Source organism: Oryctolagus cuniculus, chromosome 1 (genome assembly GCF_051225735.1).
Source record: "Oryctolagus cuniculus isolate XC-2025 breed Fujian yellow rabbit chromosome 1, ASM5122573v1, whole genome shotgun sequence".
Lineage (NCBI taxonomy): Eukaryota > Metazoa > Chordata > Mammalia > Lagomorpha > Leporidae > Oryctolagus > Oryctolagus cuniculus.
The window spans coordinates 33009082-33031688 of NC_142867.1; the positions used below are offsets into that span (position 1 = coordinate 33009082).

Sequence of the window (22607 nt, forward strand, 5' to 3'; positions counted from 1 at the left end):
CTGAAAATTAATGTGCTATATTATATTAACACAACAAAGTATAAAACCACAGGATCATCACAACAGGTACAGAAAAAGCATTTGGCAAAATCAGTACCCTTTCAAGATAAAATAATTCAACAACATAAATATAAATGGGAACTTAATTCAAACCTCATCAAGGACATCTAGAAAATACTCACAGCTTACATCATATTTAATAGTGAAAAACTGGATGCTTTCCTCCTAGGAAGGTCGTCTGAAGAAAGTAAAATTATTTGCACATGATGTGATCTTATATATAAAAAAGTGCTATGAAATCTACTAGAGAGCTATTGGAATACAAGAGTTTAGCAAGACTGCAGGGTACAATATAAATATAAAAAATATGCTTGCAGTGAAAAATCCAAAAATGAAATTAGGAACACAATCCAATTTACAATAGCATTAGAAATTAAAAAATACTTAGGAATAAATTTAACAATAGAAGCACAAAACTTATACTGTAAAAACCTGAAGACATTGCTCAAAGAAATTAAAGAATGTTAATATAACTGGAAAAATATCCTATGTTCATGGACAGAAGATTCAATACTGTTAAGATGGTAATACTTCCCAAATTGGTCTACAGTTCCAACCCAGTCACTACAAAAGTTCTAGGCACATATTCTCATTAAATGACAAATTGATCCTAAGATTCACATGGAAATGAGAGACCCAGAGTAGGCACAACAATCTTGAAAAAAGAACAAAGTTGGAAGACTCACACTTCTCAATTTCAAAATTTACTGTATATAATACTATAGTGATCAAGATGATACTGTGATACTGACACAGATATACATAGATTAATAGAGAATGAAAGTCTATAAGTAAATTTCTATATTTGTAATCAAATTACTGTTTTATAAAAGGTGCGAAAACCATTCAATGGGAATAGAACAGTTTTACCAACAAATGTGCTGAGATAATGGACAGCTGCCTATAAAACAATGAAGTTAGAGCCCAAACTTAGATTCTACACAAAAATTAACTGAAACCGGATTATAGATATAAAATGTAAAGGCTAAAACTATAAGAAAACATAGCATTAAAGATTTATTTATTTATCTGAGAGGCAGAATTACAGAGAGAGAGAGAAAGAGAGAGAAAGACAGACAGAAAGGTCTTCCATCCACTGGTTCACTCTTGAAATGGCCAAAATGGCCAGGGCTGGGCTGATCCAAAGCCAGAGCTTCTTCTGGGTCTCGCAAGTGTGTGCAGGGGCTGAAACACTTGGACCATCTTCTGCTGCTTTTCCAGGCTATTAGCAGGGAGCTGGGTGGAAATGAAGCAGCTGGGGCTCAAACTGGCACCAGTATAGGATACTGGTGCTGCAGGCAGAGGCTTAACCATGGTGCTTAACATGCCATGGTGCTGGCCCCAAAATGGTTTTAAATCTTGTGACCTTGGGATAAGTCACAGTTTTAGATATGCCACCAAAGGCATAAGTAACAGAAGAAAAGTAAACTGGACTCCATCAAAAACGAAAACGTTTTGTTGCAACTGATGCAATCAAGAAAGTGCCAAGATAATCTGTAGAATGGGACATGTTTATTTAAAAATCTTGTATCTTCCAGAGACCTGTATCAAGAATATACAAAGATTTCTTATAGTCAGTATTATAAAGAGATTACCCACTTTTGAAACTGAGTAAAGGATCAGGACATTTTTCCAAAGAAGATAGAAGACATGATCAATAAAAACCTTAAAGACCACTCAACATATCATTAGATAAATTAAAATTAAAATGAAATACAGGGGGTTCCAAGATGGCAGTCTGATCCAGGCTCAGCAAAATTAATAGAACAAAAAGTGGGGAAAGCCCACTCTCAAGGCAAAGCTGTAGGGGAAACTGCGGTGGGAGGTCCTGCAAAAGCAGTGGAAACGGCCCAGACCTGTGTGGCAGTGCAGACTGGCAGCAACGAGCGAGGAAACAATAAAGGCCTCAGCAGCTTGGATCTGCGAAAAGCACCTTTGGCAAACAAACTGAAGTCAGAGCTGGAGGGAAAGCCTAGCGGACTGCACTATTTTTGAGCCTGGCCTGGATCCCTCAGGGCAGTAGGGCATTGCAAACCCTGAGGGGAAAAAAATAAAAAAGCAGTGCAATCTATCTCTCCCCTTATCCCCTCATCAACAGTGACCATGGCCAGCGTGGGAGGGCTGGCACAATTTTTTGACATAAGTAGGTAGCAGCTGCTCCAGCTCTTGTGCGCGTGCATACCCACCAACTATTGGGGACACTCTCCACGCAGCCAACAGGGGTAACCACCATGCCAGCTACACCTACCTGGCAACGAACAGGCGGGGAGAGGGAGTCATCCCTGCGGAAGGCAAGTGCCACTTTCAGGGACTCTTGTACACACAGCACAACCATGAAGCGAGCAGGGCTGCGGCCAGCAGGTATTGTGTGTGCCTGTGATCCAGGGATTTCACCAGAGAGAAAAACCTGCATTCCCCACTGACTTTGAGTCTGGCTGGGAGGATTGGGCTCGATACAGTGGGACAAAACACACTATGGCAGTGGCTCTGGGAAAACCTCAATCTCCCTGGGGACACAGGCTAGCAGGGCAGAGTGGTCCCTCTCGCATTCCTTGACAATGAGAGGCCCGTGCTGAGAAGGAGAAAATATTATGCATGAGGTTTTTCGGTTTTTGGACAACCAGCGAGTGCTGCTGAACACTCTTGAGATCCAGCTGCATACAGCAGCTCAGAGCAGAGGGAACTGTGCTCACAGGAAGGACTGTGCAGATCATTTGTGCAGTTCATTTGTGCAGTGGATGCGTGTTGAACACACTGGGGGCTAACACCTGGGCATTCCTCAGCTTGGAAGTAACGGGGTGGTTGCACCAACAGAGGTGACCATTCCTCTCCATCCTGTCAACCAGAGGACTACCACATCCAACTTGGGTGTTACCCTGAATACTCACTGACCAGAGCTGCCTGCCACACCCACCACACCAAAAGTGCAGAAATTCCACTAAGGCACAGAGGCGCAGATAAAGATGAAAGCCATCAGAGGAATAAAAAAACACAATTAATTCTACAAATGCCTAAAATAGATGCAGAAATCCAAGAAACAAGAATAAGGAAGATACCATGACCCCCCACAAAGAAACATAATAACATTTCAATATTAGAATGTGAGGATGAAGATATTGAGCAAATACTGGAAATGGAATTCAAAAAAATAATCACAGGATTACTCAAAAGCAAATCCATGAACTACAGAAAACCATACATGATATAAATGAAAATTTTTCCCATGATATTGAGATTTTAAAGAGAAATCAAAATATTAGAAATGAAGAATTCAATAGATCCAATAAAAAATTCAGTGGAAAGCCTTAAAAACAGACTTGGTGAGGTAGACGAAAGAATATCTGAATAAGATGACAAATCTCTGGATCATTCCATCAGACCAAAAATAAATAAATAAATAAACCTTGAATAAAGTGGAAAACAGTCTTGGATATCTATGGGATACTATCAAACGACCCAATACTTCCCTAATTTGGAGAAAGGAATGTTCAAGTAGAGGAAGCAATAGAACTCCAAACAGACATGACCAGTAAAGATCTTCACCATGTCACCTTGTAGTCAAACTTTCCACAGTAAATCATAAAGATTATAAAATGTGCACAACAGAAACACCAGATTATTTTCAGAGGAATCTCCAATTAGACTCACAGCTGACTTCTCATCAGAAACCATACAGGTGGGAAGGGAATGGCAAGATACAGTCCAAGTCATAAGAGAAAAAAATAAAACTGTCAACCCAGAATACTGTATTCTGCAAAGCTCTCATTTATGAATGAAGGTGAAATAAAGACCTTCAATAGCAAACAGAAATTGAAAGAATTCGTCACCACTCATCCAGCCTTACAAAAGATGCTAAAGGACATGCTACACAGACAGAAAGCAAGCCATCATCATGAAAGAACATGAAGGCAGAAAATCCCCCAGTAAAAGTATAAAAGAAATCCAAAGTAAATAAGAATATTCATGGGAAAATGGCAGGGCCAAGCTGTTACTTATCAATAGTCAACTTGAATGTAAATGGCCTCAACTCTACAGTTACAAGATACAGACTGGCCAAATGGATTGAAAAAACAAGAGCCACCTATCTGCTTCCCACAAGAAACACATCTCACCAACAAAGATACAAGCAGACTGAAAGTAAAAGGGTGGAAAGACATTCCATGAAACCAAAAAAGAGCTGGTATAGCCATCCTAATATCAGACAAAACAGACTTTAACACAAAAACTGTTAGAAGAGACAAAGAAGGGCACTATGTAATGATTAAGGGATCAATATAACAGGCAGATGTGAGTACTATGAACGTATATGCAGTTAATTACAGGGTATCTGGCTATTTAAAAGAAATAGCACCATCAGGAGACCCTCAGATAAGGAAACTAAAGGGCAGACTTCAGTCGGACACAAAATAAGCCGAAAGAGAAGATATGAGGTACAAGGATGAATAAAGGGCTGATGGGGCCAGCACTGTAGCAGATAGCAGGTTAAGCCACTTCCTGCGATGCCAGGCAACCCAGTTCAGGTCCCCGCTGCTTTACTTCACACCAAGCTCCCTGCTAATGCACCTGAGAAAGCAGCAGATGGCCCAAGTGCTGGGGCCCCTGCACCCACATGGGAGACCCAGAGGAAGCTTCATGGCTCCTGGCTTCAGCCTGGTCCAGCCCTGGCCATTGGGGCCATTTGAGATTGAACCAGCAGATGGAAAGTCTCTCTCTCTTGTCTCTCCCCCACTCTTTGGAACTCTGCCTTTTAAATGGATAGAGTGGTAAATATATAAGTAAATCTAAACAAATGTTAATGGAGTTCCAGCATTCAAAAATCCATACTACCCAGGAAGAGGAAGACAGACTTTTAGAAAATGAAAATGAATATTATAATTTCTATCATGACCAGGGAAAGAACAGAAAATATTTCATTAAAATAATCAGGGGATATGAGAGCAGAAAGAGACATGAATGACAGAAAACTGACCATGCACTGAGGGTTATTAAATCTGTATAATGCTTGAGTTGGTTTCATTACAACAATCTCTACCTTTGTGTATGAAAACTTTCCAGATAAAAAGTTACTAAGCAAATGTTTATTTAAAAGAATGTATAGCTTCCAAATTAGCAGAGGGAAAATGTATCAATACTACATGATATCCAGGCCAGCGCCGTGGCACAGTAGGTTAATCTTCTGCCTGCAGTGCTGACATCCCATGTGGGCGCCGGTTCTAGTCCCAGCTGCTTCTCTTCCAATCCAGCTCTCTGCTATGGCCTGGGAAAGCAGTGGAGGATGGCCCACGTCCTTGAGCCCCTGCACCCGCGTGGGAAACCCGGAAGAAGCTCCTGGCTCCTGGCTCCAGATCGGCATGCTCCAGCCATTGCAGCCATTTGGGGAGTGAACCAACAAAAGGAAGACCTTTCTCTTTGTCTCTATCTCTCACTGTCTGTAACTCTAACTTTCAAATAAATAAATAAAATCTTAAAAAAAAAAAAAAAAGAAAAAACCTACTACATGATACCCTTGAGAAGAAGTTTTAAAACCCACCGAACTAAAGTTTAGTGTTTAGAAATGCATACACAGATGATAAAATTATAAAAGAAAAGGAAGTGATTACTACCAAGTTAGTTAGTAGTTAGCTCTAAAGGTTTTAAGTTGGCATTAATTTAATACTCGATTTAATTCTGTACTTTCTTGCTATCCAATGAATGGCATTTAATGCCCCAAATTTTCTTCTTTGTACTATACTCTGGCCATATCCCAATGATTCCAATATAAGGCTGCATTATCCATTCCAATAATTTTGGAATAATTTGGTTTATTTTTTCATTTTTTGTTTCCTTTTATTTAGAATGTGTTTTCTTTGTGTTTTTTTTTTTTTTCTTCCTTCTCTTACGAAATCACTATATTATGGTCAGGGAATATGGCTTAAATAATTGTGTATTTTCAAATTCATGGAAATTTTCCATATTTTTCTTCATGAATTTTTTTTCATGCTATTATTTCACAAGAAAGTATGTTCCGAAATAGCAGATAAGGAAAATATACTAAAATAATGCTAACAACAAAATTAGTAAGGCAATATTAGAACCAGAAACCATTAAATGGGAAAAAGAGAAACTTTATTACTCTACAAGGAAATTTAACTTTATGAAAATATTATGCATTTATTTTCATGAGTTCAAAAGTGTCAAGTAAACAGTATTAGAAAAAAAACAAAATATAGTGGGAAACTTTAACACACCTTTCTCAGGAATCAACAGATCAAGCAATCTAAAAATAAATAAGGAATAAAGAGAATTTTTAAAACCTTTTTATAATTATAAAATTTTAAATATACAAAAAGTAGAGAATAACAACCCTCACGTTCCACTATCAGCACTAACAACCACACACATTGTGATACTCTTATTTCATCTATCTTGCCTTTTATATTTGCTGGGGTACTGTAAAGTAAATTTCAGGTATGTTATATACCTCCAAAATGCACATAACATTTTCTTATGTAACCAAATGTCACATATTACACTAACAAAGGAAAAGATATAAAGGGTCTAAAAATTAGCAAATAAAATCTATTAGCAATTAGATACTCATGGAGTATTTATAAAAATTGACCACTGGGGCCTGCACTATGACGCAGCAGGTTAAAACATGGCTTGCAATTTGATTATCCCATATCCAAGTACCAGTGCGAGTTCCAGATGCTCCACTTCTGATCCAGGTCCTTGCTAATGCTGTCTAAGGCAGTGGAAGATGGCCCAGGTGTGAGGGCCCCTGCCACCCACGAGAGAGACCAGGATGGAGTTCCTGACTCCTGGTTTTGACCTGGGCCACCCCTGGCTATTGCAGCCATTTGGAAAGTAAACCAGTGGACAGAAGATCTCTTTATCTGTCTCTCCCTATCTCTTTCACCCTCCTTCCCTCCCATTCTCCCTCCCTCCCTTCCTTCTCTCTCTTCCTCCCCACCTCACTCTCGCCCTCCCACCCTTCCTTCCTCTCTTTTTATTTCTTTCAAGATTTATTCAAAAGGCAGAGTTATAGAGAGAGAAGGGGAGAGACAGAGACTGAGAGATCTTCCATCCACTGGTTCACTCCCCAGATGGCCGCAATGGCCAGAGTTGGGCTGATAGCAAGCCAGGAGCTTCTTCTGGGTGTTCCATATGGGTGCAGGAGCCCAAGCACATGGGCCATCCTCTGATGCTTTCCCAGGCCATTGGTGTGGAGCTGCCAGGACTCGAACTGTGTTCATATAGGATACTGGCACAGCAGGTAGAGGCCTAACCTACTACACAACAGCACCAGTCCCCGCGCTGCCTTTCAAATAAATAAATCTTAAAAAGCAAAAATGTGACCATTTACCAAATCACTAACAAAATTTCCCTAAATTTCAAAAAGTGGACATATTACCTGGACACAATACAACAGGGCCAGAAAAACAAACAAACAAACAAAAAACAAAAACCTGGTCATTCTTTATAACTCTCAGGCTAAAAAGAAAATAAAATCAATGAAAAGCCATTTAGAACAATTAAGAGCACTAAAACCAGTGGGATATGGCAGCAGTGTGGTACAAAAAAGGGAAACTTAAGAGATTAAAGGCTATATTAGTCAGAAAACACAAAAATAAACTAAGTACTAAACTCAAGAAGCCAGAAAGAAAATATTAAATTAAGCCCAAAGGAGATAGGGGAAAGAATTAAGACTAAAGTAGAAATTAGGGGCAGGCATCTGGTCCTGTAGCTTGTGAAGCCCTATCAATGTGCTTGAGTTCAAGTGCTGGTTGTTTTCCATTCCAGCTTATTGCTAGAAGGAAGCAGGGGACGGCTCCGGTACTTAGGTCCTTGCTACTCATGTAGCAGACTGACTCCTCAGATCCTGGCTATAGCCCAGCCCTGGCTGCCGTGGGACATCTGGGAAGGGAACCAGCAGAGGGAAGATACCTCTACACACCCCACCCCCCCACCAGCTGCTACTAGGTTTAAGGCAATGCTTTCAGTTTCCCTACACCTTATTCATATACCATTAATAGTCCATCTATTAAATTCTAAATTTTATAATAACCCTCCAGAGATGGTTAACAGAATCAAACATGCTGATTCTAAATCTATCTGGAAAGAAATCCAAGAACAATAACAAAAAAGAACCACTAAAAGGCAGAGTTACAGAGAGGGTATGCCAGCATTGTGGCATCCCATATGGGTACCAGTTTGAGATCTGGCTACTCCACTTTCAATCCAGCTCCTTGCTATTGCACCTGGAAAAGCTGAAGACGGTCCAAGTGCTTGGGACCCTGCACCCACATTGGAGGCCTGGAAGAAGCTTTGGGCTCCTGGCTTCAGCCTGGCCCAGCCATGGCCATTGTGTCTATTTGGGGAGTGAACCAGCAGATGGAAGGTTCTCTCTGTATCTTTCCCTCTTTCTCTTTCAAATAAATAAATCTTAATAAATAAATCTTAAAACACACACACACACACACACACAATTACAGGGGCTTAGCAGGTTAAGCTGTTGCCTACAATGCTGGCATCCCATATGGGTGCCAGTTCGAGTCCTGGATGCTCCACCTCCCATCCAGCTCCCTGCTAAGACTCATGGAAAAGCCACGAAAGATGGCCTGATTCCTTGGGCCCCTGCACCCATGTAGGAGACCCAGAAGAAGCTCCAGGCTTCTGGTTTCAGTCTGGCCCAGCCCTGGCCATTGTGGCCATTTGGATAGTGATCCAGCAAATGGAAGTTCTCTCTCTCTCTCTCTCTCTCTCTCTGCCTTTCAAATAAGTAAAATAAATCTTTAAAAAAGTTATGGAAGACTTAATATACTACAAATTACACTGTCAAATACAGAACAGATAACTAGACAAATGGAAAAGAACAGAATCCATACACATTCCAATAAGTGAGAATTTAATTACCAAAGATAACATTTCAGTCACACAGTAGAGAAATAGATTGAATAATAAACAGTGATTAAATAACCAAATATCCATTTTGGAAGAAGATGCTAAATTCTTATAGCATCCCATAACTCCAAATGTATTTCAGAGGCAAAGAGCTACAACATTTTAAAATGTTTGTTTGTTTGTTTTCACCTACTTGAAAGCAGAGTGACAGAAAGACAGAGATCCTCCATCTTCTGGTCCATTCCCCAAATGCCTGCAACAGCCAAGGCTGGGCCAGGCTGTAGCACTACATCTACTCCAAGGAGCTACAAGCTCAAAATAAAATCAAAACCTAAGCTTTAAATTTCAAAATAAAAGCTCTTCAAAAAACACAGAAAACAGACTGTAGGACTCTTATATTTGTGGCCCACATTTTTTAAGCTTTCAACATTTTCCAAGTGTATTTTATCCATAGAGCTCAAACAAATGGAAAAGAAAGAAGATTTTTTGGTTTTCTTCCATTTTTGAGATCTGAATTTCGGTCATCTGTATCATCAAGAGTTTGCCTTATACACCTATGGTACCCTTACGTGGAAGCTGAGTGCTCCCCTTTAGTTTCACCTCCATTTTGAAGAAATTCACCACTCACTGTGAATGAAACCAAACCGATTCGTTTTTAAGATTTATTTATTTATCTGGAAGGTAGAATGAGACACAGAGAGAGACAGAGAGAGAGAGAGAGAGAGAGAGAGAGAGAGAAAGAGATTGATATTCCATCCACTGGTTCACTCACTAAATGGCTGCCATGGCTTGGGCTGGGACAGACTGAAGCCAGGAACCAGGAGCTTCATCTGAGTTTTCACATGGGTGGGACCCTCTGCCTTCCCAGGCACATTAGTAGGGAGCTGGATTGGAATTGGAGCAACCGGGATTTGAACCAGTGCTCATATGGGATGTGGATGTCACAAGAGCTAGCTTAACCTACTGCACCAGAATGCCCACACCACCACGTAGCATCTTAAAGACTGTGCCAACACCTGCCTCTACAAAGCCACAAAATTTTTAAAATTATTTATTTATTTATTTGAAAGGCAGAGTTACAGAGAGGAAGAGGCAAAGAAAGAGAGAGCGTCTATCCATTGGCTAATCAAATGGCTAATCAAAATGGCCACAGCCAGGAGTTTCATCTGGGTCTCCCATGTGAGTGCAGAGGCCTAAACACTTGGGTCATCTTCATCTGTTTTCCCAGACACATTAGCAGGAGGCTGCATTGGAAGTGGAGCAGCCAGGACTCCAACCAGCAACCCCATGGGATGCCAGCACTGCAAACAGTAGCTAAACCCACTGTGCCATAGCACCAGCCTCAAAGCCCAAATTTTTTTACCATAACTGTTCACTACTGACCTAAAGAAACTCATTATTTAATGAAATTTATACAAATGTAAGTGAAATTATACACAAAAGTGAATGTCTTCATAACATTTAAAGGTTGTGGCAACTGAACATCAATTCTCCCTGGAGCAACATACCCAAAATGACATTGATAGTAGTCTTTAATCAGCTGGATTAAAAAATAAAGGGGCTGGTGCTGTGGCATATTGGGCTAAGCTGCTACCTGCTATGCCATTATACTATATGGGTTCTCGTTCAAGTCTGGATGCTCCACTTCCAAACCAGTTCTCTGCTAATATGCCTGGGAAAGCGGTGGAAGATGGCCCAAGTACTATGTTCCCTGCACCTATGTGGGAGACCAGGAAGAAGCTCCTGATTTGTGCCTGATGCAGCCCCACTGCGACCATTTTAGGGAGTGAACCAGCAGAAGGAAGGTCTCTCTCATTCTCTCTCTCTAACTCTGCATTACAAATAAATAAATAAAACTTTAAATAAACTATGGAGAACAGAGCAGTTTAGGTAGAAAAAAGTCTGTTCAAAGACTCACAACTGTGAAAGTAGGTCATATGTTGAAGAAACAATGAGAAATTCAGTTGTCACAGAAGGAAAGAGAGAGTAAAAAAGGAAAAGGGAAAATTTTTTCCTGTGATCTTTTCCCCCATGAAGCACAAATGTGCTTTGAAGCACAAGTAACACTCAATTTTCTTTTTCTATAAAGACAAAACTGGTGACAATATGGAAGATGGACTCCACAGGCTGGAGACAAAGATTCTAATGAGAAGTCTGTTGTAACAGATCAAGCAGTAACTTCTTGCAGATGAGGAAACAAGAAACACAAAGACAAACAGATCTTCAAAGACCTAACAGTAAGAACTGTGGTAATGATGATTGTAACTAAAAGGAGTTAATAATTATCTGGAAGAAACTAGATTAAGATTCAAATTTTAGAAGAGAGATTTTTAAAAAGGCTTGTTCTGGGCACACAAGAGGCAATATAATAATAATTGGCAAGCATTCTGAATTTGGACATCCATAGGTCTTGGATCTAAGACTAACTTTCCCTTAGGCCAATTTCCCTAAAGAATGAAAATTCTTTAGAAACGTATTTTCGGACATTTATGCTAGATTATTCGGGATACCAGTTGTTTTGTATCACTTTAGTACTTAAAGGTAGTCTCAAGTCCAGAAAGAAGTTGAGAAGTACATTGCAAAACAAAGTTTAACTCAAAAAACTTCACTGACTTATAGCAACAAGCATAGCAGAGAAGCCCTAGGTCAGAAATGGCTGGGTTCAGATTCCAGTTCTGCCATTTGCTAGGTGTAAGGAGTAACACAATTCATTTCGTCTCAGCTTCATTAACTGTATAATTGGAATTAATGATGCATATCTCACAATATTGCTACCAGTTCCTCTGGTAGGTGGTAGCTATATAATTGCTATAAATTTTCCTTGGCATGTTCCTTAAAATAGTAACTTTTATAGTTACATGTTAATTATTTATATAAGGCAATGCTTATTAAAACATTTCCTCTGTTAACCAACACATACCCAAATATTTAGATAGTTGGAGCCAGCATAAAATCTAAAAATTTTATCTTGATTGTATTAATGTAAATGTTGCACAAAATATAACCATATTTAATAGTAAAATGTTAATAGGTGAGTAAAATTGGCAACCCGAGAAATATGATAGGTTTACAATTGGGCCCAGAATACAATGCCTCATATCCCTACCTACTTCCAAATATCTCAGACCAGAGGCACCTGGATAACATACTGTGTAAATTGAGCTATCCATGGCAAAAAGTCAAGAAAAGCTAGAATCATTGAGCCTGAAATCCAGAACTTTCCTATAGACAAGACATAATACACATTTTATACTGAAAATTCATTTGCAGATCTGCTTTAGGCTATAAAACTTAAAAATAGAAAAGTCATAGTTGTGAATCTAAATTTTAACACTTTACCTGTTTTCTTCTTTTTATCAGAAGTAGCATCCAAAGCAGTTAAGGGAGTAGAGATACTTTTATACATATCATTATTGCATACTCCAGGATCCTCTTCATCAGATGAAAATGAAGATAAATGTTCCATGTTTTTAAGTTCGTTGTCAGCTTTTTCTGATGGACTGTTAGCTCCAGTTTCAGACACTATAGGCAAGGGTATTGTAGACAATGAGCTCTTTGGAAGTGGTGGTGGGCAAAATGTACGACCAATCTGGGTCCCTGGTCGTTTGGTCCTGTTAGGCATTCGGACAGCCAGAGTGGAAAACTGCTGTTTAGGTCCAGATTTCAGAAAATCTAAGAAAGAAGCAATAAATCCTGTTTTGACTTCTGGCTGTTTTTCCTCTACCTCTTTGATCTTCTGTCTCATTTTCTCCTGATGCTGATAACCATCATGGCAGCTTTCTGAGGAGGGAGATGTGTATGGTAAATATAGATCTGTTCCTCTCGGATTCTGGCGTTTGCTATGGGAAGGTCTTTTCAGCTGTTTCTGATTACTGCTCTCTTCCTCTTTATTTTGTCCTTTTCCTTTAGCCTTTTTCTTTTGAAGGTTAAAATGTGTTAAGTCTTGGTTTTCTTCTTCAGTCTTGACACTGATTACATCCCCAGGCTGGGCCATGGACAACAGTGCAAGTGCACTCCGAGGTGGGTTCACTGACACACCACTGTCATCACCGCCTAAGGTGAACTCACTCTCCGATGCAGCACTCTCTCCACTTAAACTTCTACTGCTAGAAGCAAACTCTTGGTTTCTGTTACTGTTTAACGTGCTATCAACAGGAACTTCACTGTCTTCTTCAGATTCATGATTGGTAGCAGACTGTTTCTTGAATGGGCCAGAACTCTGCTCCTGGACTTCGTGACTTGCTCCAGCTACTGCTGAATTTGGTTTGGTTGGCATATTTTGACCAGGTGTTTCAATGCGCTGTTGTTCAAGAGTTACTTTTGACTGAAGGGTAGGTATTGGTGAAAGGTTTACAGTAACCTGATTTCCATTTAAGGAAATATCATTTATATTCTGTGGCTTTCCTACTGTAGTTGTGATGGAGTTAAAGTCTGAAGTCACATGCCTGACATCTAATGACTGCTGAAAATGAGATTTAGAATCACCACCTTCAACAGCCTGCATAGTTTCATTTGAAGCTGATTTAGAAAAATCGGAAGGTGTAACCCCACAAGCTGCTGCGGTAGCTGCTAGGATATCATCTACATTTGATAAAATATTTCTTTCATCACTGAGAAGCATTGCCTCAGGGAAACACATTGATCCAAGAGAAACAAACTGATTCTTTGACTCATGTTGATTTGTTTCACTAAAATGGCCCTTTGTTGTTAGATGTTGTTGTAATGGTTTTGAAGATTCAGACATGTCTATTTTCATAATTTCAGAATTTTGAGGATGGAGTTGCTGCTGAGAATGATCGCCATTGCTTGGAATAATATGACCATCCATCTGAAGAAAAGGATGCACTATTTGTTGGGGGCTCTGAACACGCTGGACTTGTAAAGACGCCTTTACTTGTCCTAAACCTGCTTGAAGGATTGACTGCTGAAGAATCTGTAAATCACAGGCAGAATCTAAAAGGACCTGTGTGTTAGGAAGCGGTGCCTGATGGCCGTGCCCTAAAGCATGATTTGGAATTTGAATCTGGGATGAGGCGTTAACTATTTGATCATGCTGCTCCTGGACCTTGGCTTCATGTACCTTCCGTATAAGCGAGTGCTGCTGGTTTACATCTTTAGTATTTAACCTTATTGGTGGAGTTTGTATTAAATTAGTTGTCTTCTTAAGATCAAGGGTTGCAGCATTATTGATTTGGCTAACTTGCTGGTTAAGTTGAGTCACTGAACCAACTATGCTTTCTTCTTTTTCTGACCCTTGCAGAGCAATTCCAACAACTTGATCTTCAAGACAGGAATTACTTCTGATTACACTCTGAGAATATCTGTCATCTGCCTTTGTCACCTTGTAAGTTGTTTCTTGAGCATTAACTTTCCCCTCAGATACTCTTTGGGTTGATGACTCAAGAGATGCCTGTGACTGCAACACCTGTAACTCTTGCATTGGAAAATCATCTTCTTGCTTTGAGGATGTGTACACATTTGAGTCAAGTTTTCTTTCAGCATAAGCCTTTGGGTCAGGGGAAGGTATATTATTATTCTGTAATGCCTGACAATGAGTAGAGGATGCAAAGGATGGTGACTGGACAGCAGGCAAAAATTTTTGGGACTGGGGAGATGATGATTCTTGAGTCTGAGCATTCTGGGAAGAATGCATAGAAATGTAATTCTGGGCTGGGTTGGTATCTGGCAAATTCTGAGGCTGAGAAGCAGAAGAGTAAGAAAGAGAAGGGGCTGTTAATGTCAGAGACTGCCCTGAAGCATAGCTTTCTGAAGGGCTAACAACTGACAAAACCTGTGATTGAGATGAATAACTAACCTGTGCCTGGCTTACTGGAGATAAACCCTGAGAAGGACCAGATGAATAACTTGGAGACTGGCTGACTAAAGACAGATCTCTTGTTTGAGCAGGGTAATTCTCATTTGTAACTGAAGATAATACCTCTTGCTGATTAGATGAATAACTGAGTGTCTGATTTTCAGCAGTTACAGTCTGAGATGACCCAGAAAAAGTCAATGTTTTATATAAGGATGGCAATTTCTCAACCTTGCTGGACCTATAAACCTGTGAATGAACAATAGATGGCACGTTATGTGGCTGTACTAAGCCATAATTTTGGGACTGACTAACTGATAAGAGGCTCGGTAGCTGCGCTGTGGAATAAATTTGTGCTTGGCCCGATATGACAGAACTCTGGTTATGTAAAGGTTTGGAATAGCTTAGTGTCTGTAAAGGAGGAATTACATTTTGAGGTTTCGGGGTCTTGGCTGACGTCAGTGGTTGTTTTGTGGGACAGCTGTTAACTTTTGTAGTAGAAGGATACCCTGATGATGGAACTGCAGATGAGTAAGACTGAGCCAGTTCTGTTGAGACCTGGGAGGCCTTCTGCTGCGGTCCTCCATTGCTCCCCTGAGGAGAATTTCCACCCGGGCTGCAGGATAAAGATGACTGCCTGGTTGTTTCCTGAAAATTAACTACACTTGCATTTGATAGATAATTATGTAAGGAATGTTGTGAACCAGTCAGTTGTGCCTGAAGAGACTGGGTTCCTGAAGGCCGCTGATGGTGTTTAATAACACTACATTCTCGAAGAAGAGCTCTTTCAATGGAAGCAGTAGAACTAGTAAAGAGAGCTGAACTGTAGGCTTGAGGAGTTTGCTGGGCTCCTCCAAGTGCTGAAGGCAACAAACTAAACTGAGGTTGTAAAAGATGGGGTGCAGACTCTTGAGCTGAGCGGTATGTTGAAGACTGAGGTGGTATGCTATTACTTAATGCAGAACTACCCAGGCGCTCAAATGCCAATGCAGTTGGAACAGTCCCCTGGGAAGTCTTGATTTGTAGCAAAGGGTCATGAGGATTTAAAATTCCATTTGATGTAGTGTTAAAAGTTGAATCCTGAAGCACCAAAGGTGAGGTGGTAGCAAAGTTTCTATTGCTGAAGGTGGCAGGATGCTGATAAGCAGAAAGGGCAGATGGTGGAAGTGTTCCAGTGGTTGGCAAGGGTCCAGTAACAAACAGCTCAGTTGCAGCTGAGGAGTGCATGCCTGTGAAGAGAAGGCACAAAGACCTTTATGCAATTACAGCACAAGTACTTAAATATATGTTTTCATAGTAATGACTTACATTGGCGCTACTTGCATCAAAATGTCTATATGACTGAAAGGCTAGGCAAATTAGTTCGGCATGTAACTTTTCCAAATTAATGCTCCAAAACTGCTAGCCTTAAGGCAAAAACAAACTGGCAAAAATATCAGCAATTCATATATATAATTGTTATATAAAATAACACTGAAACAACACTAAATTGCTTATACCTAACAAGATAAATCTAAAATTAACAATGAAGACTTGAAGTTTATCAAAATATATTTGTATATATATCGAAATATAAAAATCTCAAGCATTTCAAGTTCTGGCTTCCTATGAACAACTTCCCAATAATAATAGAGCATGTTTATCATGAAAAATTGATCAGAAGTTAACAAGGTACTGTCAAGAAGAGATTGTTAATGTGTCAGGGCAGTGTTCTAGCCATATATCATGAAAGTGAAAATGTGCACACCCTTGTGATCCAAAAGCTCCATCTCAAACATTTATTCTATGAAAATAAATAAATATAGATACTTGTGTAGATGGTCATTATATTATATTGTTTATAAGTAGAAACAACCAAAATGTCTATCAAAAGTAATCAACTAAGTATGATATATTCTAGTAATACGGTTGCCATAAACAAACTAGATGGATATATGGTTAACATTTAAAAAAAAAAATCCAAGAAAATTAAATGCCAGATTGTTAACTCCTCTCTTAAAAAGTGGGACTATAGTTAGGAAATTTCACTTTTTACTTTACATATCATTAAATATTTTATAGTGACTTTTCACTAATTTTTTTTTCATTTTTGAAAAACAGGGAGAAAGGATTCCCTGGCCCTTTAAAATATGTTCTCTAACTTCTGTTCATTAAATATTAGAGAAGTATAAGATTAAAAGCAATCTACAGAAAATGTTGCCTCACTCAGACATGAGTTAAAAACTTTCCTGCCTTCTTCAAACATATACCAAACACATTAACAAATTTTTCTTTTTTTATACATTCTTCAATCCTTCGTACTGTTTTGACACTAATATAGTAATAACACCATGAACTATAGTAATGTGGTAATACATATAATAATAATACCGTGAAATACAAGATTACTTCAGGAAGCAAAAAAAGCTATGTATTTTTTAATTTACATGAAATCATTAATTATCTCTTTGAAAGAAAGAAAAATTATTACTAGGCATATGGAGAAGTTCCATTAATGGAATTTGCATCAGAGTGATAAAATACTATTTCTTTTAACTATTACTTATAATGGTCTTCTCAAAAATACTATGACATTTCTTCACAACTCTTAAAAAAAATTCCTGGGGCCAGTGTTGTGGCAGTAGGGAAAGTTGCTACTTTGGATGCCAGCATCCTATATCTGAGTGCTGGTTCGTGTCTCAGCTATTCCACTTCCTTTCCAGGTTCCTGGTAATGTATTTGGGAAGGTAGCAGATGATGGTCAAAGTATTTGGACACCTGCTACCCATGTGGGAGACTGGGATGGAATTTCTGGGTCCTGACTTTAGCATAGCTCAGCCTTGGCTGTTGCAGCCATATGGGTAGTGAATCAGTGGATGGAAGATCTTGCTCTCTCTGTCACTCTGCCCCTCAAATAAATAAATCTTTAATAAAAAAAAATCCCGTCATTCTGAAAAAAAAAAAAAAAACACAAATAATTTTTGAAGAGAAACTGTTGAAAAGTGAAATCAGAAAAATGAAAGGATGGAAAAAAATCACATATGGGGCAGGCATTGTGGACAGCAGATTAAGCTGTTGCTTGGGATACTCACATCTGAGTCAGCTACTATACGCTGCTTCCTATCTAGCTTCCTGATAATGACTTGGGAGGCAGTAGGCAGCCACCACCTACATGGGAGATCTGGATGGAGTTCCTGGTTCGTAGTTCTAACCCTGCCTGTGCAAGCATTTGGGGAGTGAACCAGAGGATGGAAAAATCAATCTCTCTCTCTTTCTTTCTCTCTCTTTGTCACTCTTTCAATTATAATTATTGCTGAAAAATGGGCAGAATATAACAACATGTAATAGCTTTTATTAAATAATTATTTAATCTGTTCAATTAAGGATAATTTTACATTACTCTAATGATGAAATGAGTCCCAAGATTAATTTTCACTACCACCTACTCAGTCTGAAATCACTAGAATAAATGAAATTTTATCTTTGCTCATCTCAAGTAGACAAATATATAAACTGCCAATATAAACTTTAAAAGAGGGTTTACCTTTAATAATTATCTACCCTTCAATATGAACTTCTTTATATCAGGGAACTAACACTGAATTTCTGCCAGCAACAAATTCTTGAATTTTGTCTACCTTAAAATTGTGGAAAACTCCAGGTTTTAGTTTAGTGGAAGGGCCAGCGCTGTAGCACAGCAGGTTAAAGCCCTGGCCTGAAGCGCCAGCATCCCATATCGGCACTGGTTCTAGTCCTGGCTGCTCCTCTTCCAATCCAGCTCTCTGCTGTGGCCTGGGAGAGCAGTGGAAGATGGCCCAAGTCCTTGGGCCCCTGCACCCACGTGGGAGACCCAAAAGAAGCTCTTGGCTCCTGGCTTCAATTCAGCACAGCTCTGGCCATTTCGGCCATCTGGAGAATGGCCAGTGGAATGCAAGACCTCTCTCTCTGTGTGTCTCTACCTCTCTAATTTGTGTTTCAAATAAATAGAATAAATCTTAAAAAAAAAGTTTAGTGGAAAAATCAATAATTAACATCATTCTCAGGCACACTACTATAATGACAAGGCCATAAAAAGTATGTTTTTTGAACAACATTTTTATAACAATTAAAAATTCTGAAAACAGAAACTCACCTGTCTGCCAGGATGGAGCCCTGAACTGTGGTAAAATAGTTCCTGAAGAAGCAGCCTGAGCAGTTCGGGATTCAACAGTAGAGAGAAAATTCATCACTGAAGACTCTTTAGTGTTAGTGCTGGCACTGTTCACACTAGTATCAAATATTCCAGAAAGACCTAATGGATGATAAAATATCCTAAAGTAAAAATATATACTTATATAAAATTATATACCTGATACTACTTTTTTAATGTCTGAAAACATAGGCCAAAAAATTCTATAACCCTATACTGTTTTATTTTGAAATAGCACACAAATACTAATTTGGCCAACCATATTTATAATTTAAAATTGCTAAAGATGCATGAAACAAAGATTTCTCAATTTATTGATTATGTTTTCTATCAGTAAAAACCTCTTTTTTAACATTTCCCATGGCACGATTACATCCTACACATAGCATTTATAACTAACATGAAAATTTGACTGAAGAGAAATGTTACCGGTTGGTTGAGGTGTGGGAACATATCCAGGAAGCTGATGAGAGGCTGCAAATGTCTGTCTTTGAAGGAGATCTGTTTCAGAGTGTGAGGGATGTCCTTCTTCATAGCTTAAACTGGAGGACATTAAAAGTCAGTGATCAAAAATACGTAGTCAAAACCACAAGAATAAGAAATTTCTAGGAGAGCAACTATCAAAACTAGAAGTCTTTAACTGAATACCTACAGATGAGTAGATCAAATATAGTCTGAAATAATGTCACAAGGGGGAAAATACATTGATACTATGCTAAGAAGAAAAATTATGTATTTTCCTTAATTCATATTGACCTCAAATAGAATTATCTTACTGAGATACCATGCAGCAATGGAAAGAGCAATATCCTAGAAAATATGAGAGCTGGATTCACTGTCCAAGCTCTATTCTAGCTTATAAATGATTTATTAACTTACATTTATTTGAAAAGCAGAGAAATATCATCTATCCACTGGTTCACCTGACAAATTCCTTTAAGAGCTAGGGCCAGGCTAACCTAAAGAAGGGGGCTGGAAACTCAAACCAGATCGCCCATGTGGAAAGCAGAGACCCAACTACTTGAACCATCACCTGCTGCAACTCAGAATGAACATTAGCAGGAAGCTGAAATTGGAAGCAAAACTGAGATTTGAACCCAGGCACTCCAGTACAGGGGGTGGGTGTTCCAACTAGCATGTATACCACTGAGCCAAACACTCACACCAACAATGTGATTTAATTAAGTAACTCGGGTCAGTGTTAGCCAACTAGTGAAGATATCAGTGTCCCACACTGGAGTACCTATGTTCAATTCCTCGCTCCAGTTCTTGACTCTAGCTTCCTGCCAGTGCAGACCTTGGAATGTAGCGATGATGGCTAAAGTAATTGGGTTTCTGCCACCTCCATGGGAGACCTGGATTGCATTCCTGGCTATTGCCCCTGCCTCTGGCCCAGCCCTACCTATTACACACACTTGGATAGAGAACCAGCAGATGGCAACTCTGTTTCTCTGACTCTCAAATAAACTGAACAAAGATTTTTTTTTTTTAAATGACCCAATCACTGTCAAACCAACTTCCGCATCCACATGAAAAAAAAAAAAAGACAGACAGACAAAATTACCTCGAAAGCCTCTTTAAATTCTAACATTCTGTGGAATATCAAGTAATGCAAATAAATAGTAAATATTATTTCACAATAACATGCTTAGAAAATTAAGCCTTAACACTGAGAGTAATTCAGAACAACTCATAGATTCAACTCTAACATTCTGTTACATTTTTTCTCTACACACTGAAACATTCATCGTTTTTGTTTTTGCTAACCCATCTGAACAGAACCTGTAGACATCGTGACACTGTATCTCTAAAAACTTAAGCTATATTTCCCAGGAATAAGGAGATTTCCCCAAATAATCACACATTCTCTTATTTAACAATGTATCATTAGGCTTGGTGAAATTTAACATTAATTAAATAACCATGTAATTACAGAGAAAACATTCCAACCGTTGCCAAAATGTCTGGGAGTTTTAAGCTCTAATTAGAATACAATCAAAATTCAAGAATTTCATTTGGTTGCTCTCATTAACTTAAGAACTGTGCTTGGGGTAGGCGTCTGGTCCAACAGTTCAGTCCCTGCTTAGATCTCTGCATCTGATATTATGGTGCCTGGTTTGAGTTCTGCTACTCTGCTTCCAATCCAGTTTCCTGCTAATGTATACCCTGAGAGTCAAGCAGATAATGCCTCAAATGCTTAAGTCCCTCTCACCCAGCCATATTGGACCTCTGGATTGGGTTCCTCCTGACTTCAACCTGCCTCAGCTCCAGATGTTGCAACCATTCAGGGGAGTGAACCAGCAGACAGAATATCCCTCTGTGTTGGTCTCTCTGCCTTCCAAATAAAATTAAAATTATTTTAATCCCATTTTACCTTTGTCTTGATTTTATGACATTGAATTAAAAAAAAAATCTTTTTTAATTTGAGAGGAAGAGACACAGGTACACAGAGAGAATTCCCATCTGCTGGTTCACTCCTGAAATGCCCACAACAGGTAGGTCTTGGCCAGGGGCAGGGGCAGGGGCAGGGGCAGGGGCCAGAGTTAGGACCAGATCTGCAGCCAGAATCCAGGAATACAATCTAGGTCTCTCATGTGAGTGGCTATAACACAATTATTTCAGCCATCACCAATGCCTCCCAATTTCAGGAGCCAGAGCAAGGAATGAAACCTCGGTACTACAATGTAGGATGTGGGCATCTTAACAGCTAGGCTAAATCACTGTTCTTGATTTCTTTTTTTAAAGAGCTGAGGTCAGCTAAATTGTAGGATGTCCCAAACCTCATGAGAAATGCCTAAGTGATGTTGTGTACTTATTACACCAAAGGGGCACATAATGTTAGTCTGCCTCATTATCAGTGATGCCAAGCTTGAAATAGCTATGGTAGTGTTCCAGAACTGTATAGTTATTTTTCCTATTTTGAAATTAAGCATGTGGTTGTGGGGTATTACAGTTTGAATATCTTGTTCCTTTTTAAAAAGAAAAAAATATTTATTTGAAAGAGTTACACACAGAGAGAAGGAGAGAAAGAGAGAGAGAGAGAGAGAGAGATCGAGATCTTCCATCTGCTGGTTCATTCCCCAATTGGCTGCAACTGCTGGAGCTGTGCCAATCTGAAGCCAGGAGCCAGAAGCTTCCTACAGGTCTCCCATGCAGGTGCAGGGGCCCAAGGACTTGGGCCATCTTCTCTGCTTTCCCAGGCTGTAGCAGAGAGCCAGATCAGAAGAGCAGCAGCCAGGACTGGAACTGGTGCCCATATGGGATGCCGGTACGGCAGGAAGCGGCTTTACCCACTACACCACACCGCTGGCCCCTCTTGTTCCAAATAGTCAGTGGTTTTAGGTATCACTCACCATGATCTCTAGTTAATTCAAGTATTACAACAGAGATTAGAAATGACAGCTTTCTGATTAACTCATCATTTCAGTATTTATTAGTTAGCATTCTTCAGTAAAATAAAAATGAGCTTATTTTTCCACCTTTCCAGTCTCATGTCTATAACATATTTATGTGTCTTAGTATGTTTTCCAAAAGGTATATGTATATTTTAAGAATTTATCATTGGGCCGGCGCTGCGGCTCACTAGGCTAATCCTCCGCCTTGCAGCGCCGGCACACCAGGTTCTGGTCCTGGTCAGGGCCCCGGATTCTGTCCCGGTTGCCCCTCTTCCAGGCCAGCTCTCTG

The 22607-nt window shown here is 39.4% G+C and overlaps 1 protein-coding gene across 6 annotated transcripts in view; it reads right to left on the reverse strand.

Moving 5' to 3' along the window:
* Positions 1-22607, reverse strand: part of QSER1 (glutamine and serine rich 1) — an 88492-nt gene that overhangs the window by 28027 nt on the left and 37858 nt on the right. For 5 of the 6 annotated variants that reach the window (XM_051825482.3, XM_051825478.3, XM_051825487.3 and 2 more), the window contains 3 exons: positions 19353-19465; positions 18867-19025; positions 12283-15984 (listed from right to left, as the gene is read on the reverse strand). In XM_051825482.3, the coding sequence (XP_051681442.3) occupies positions 12283-15984; positions 18867-18960 (3796 nt within the window). In that variant the 5' untranslated portion in view covers positions 18961-19025; positions 19353-19465. Of the gene's footprint in view, positions 1-6287; positions 6317-12282; positions 15985-18866; positions 19026-19352; positions 19466-22607 lie in introns of all 6 variants that reach the window. The other variant, XR_016230481.1, reaches the window with a different exon arrangement.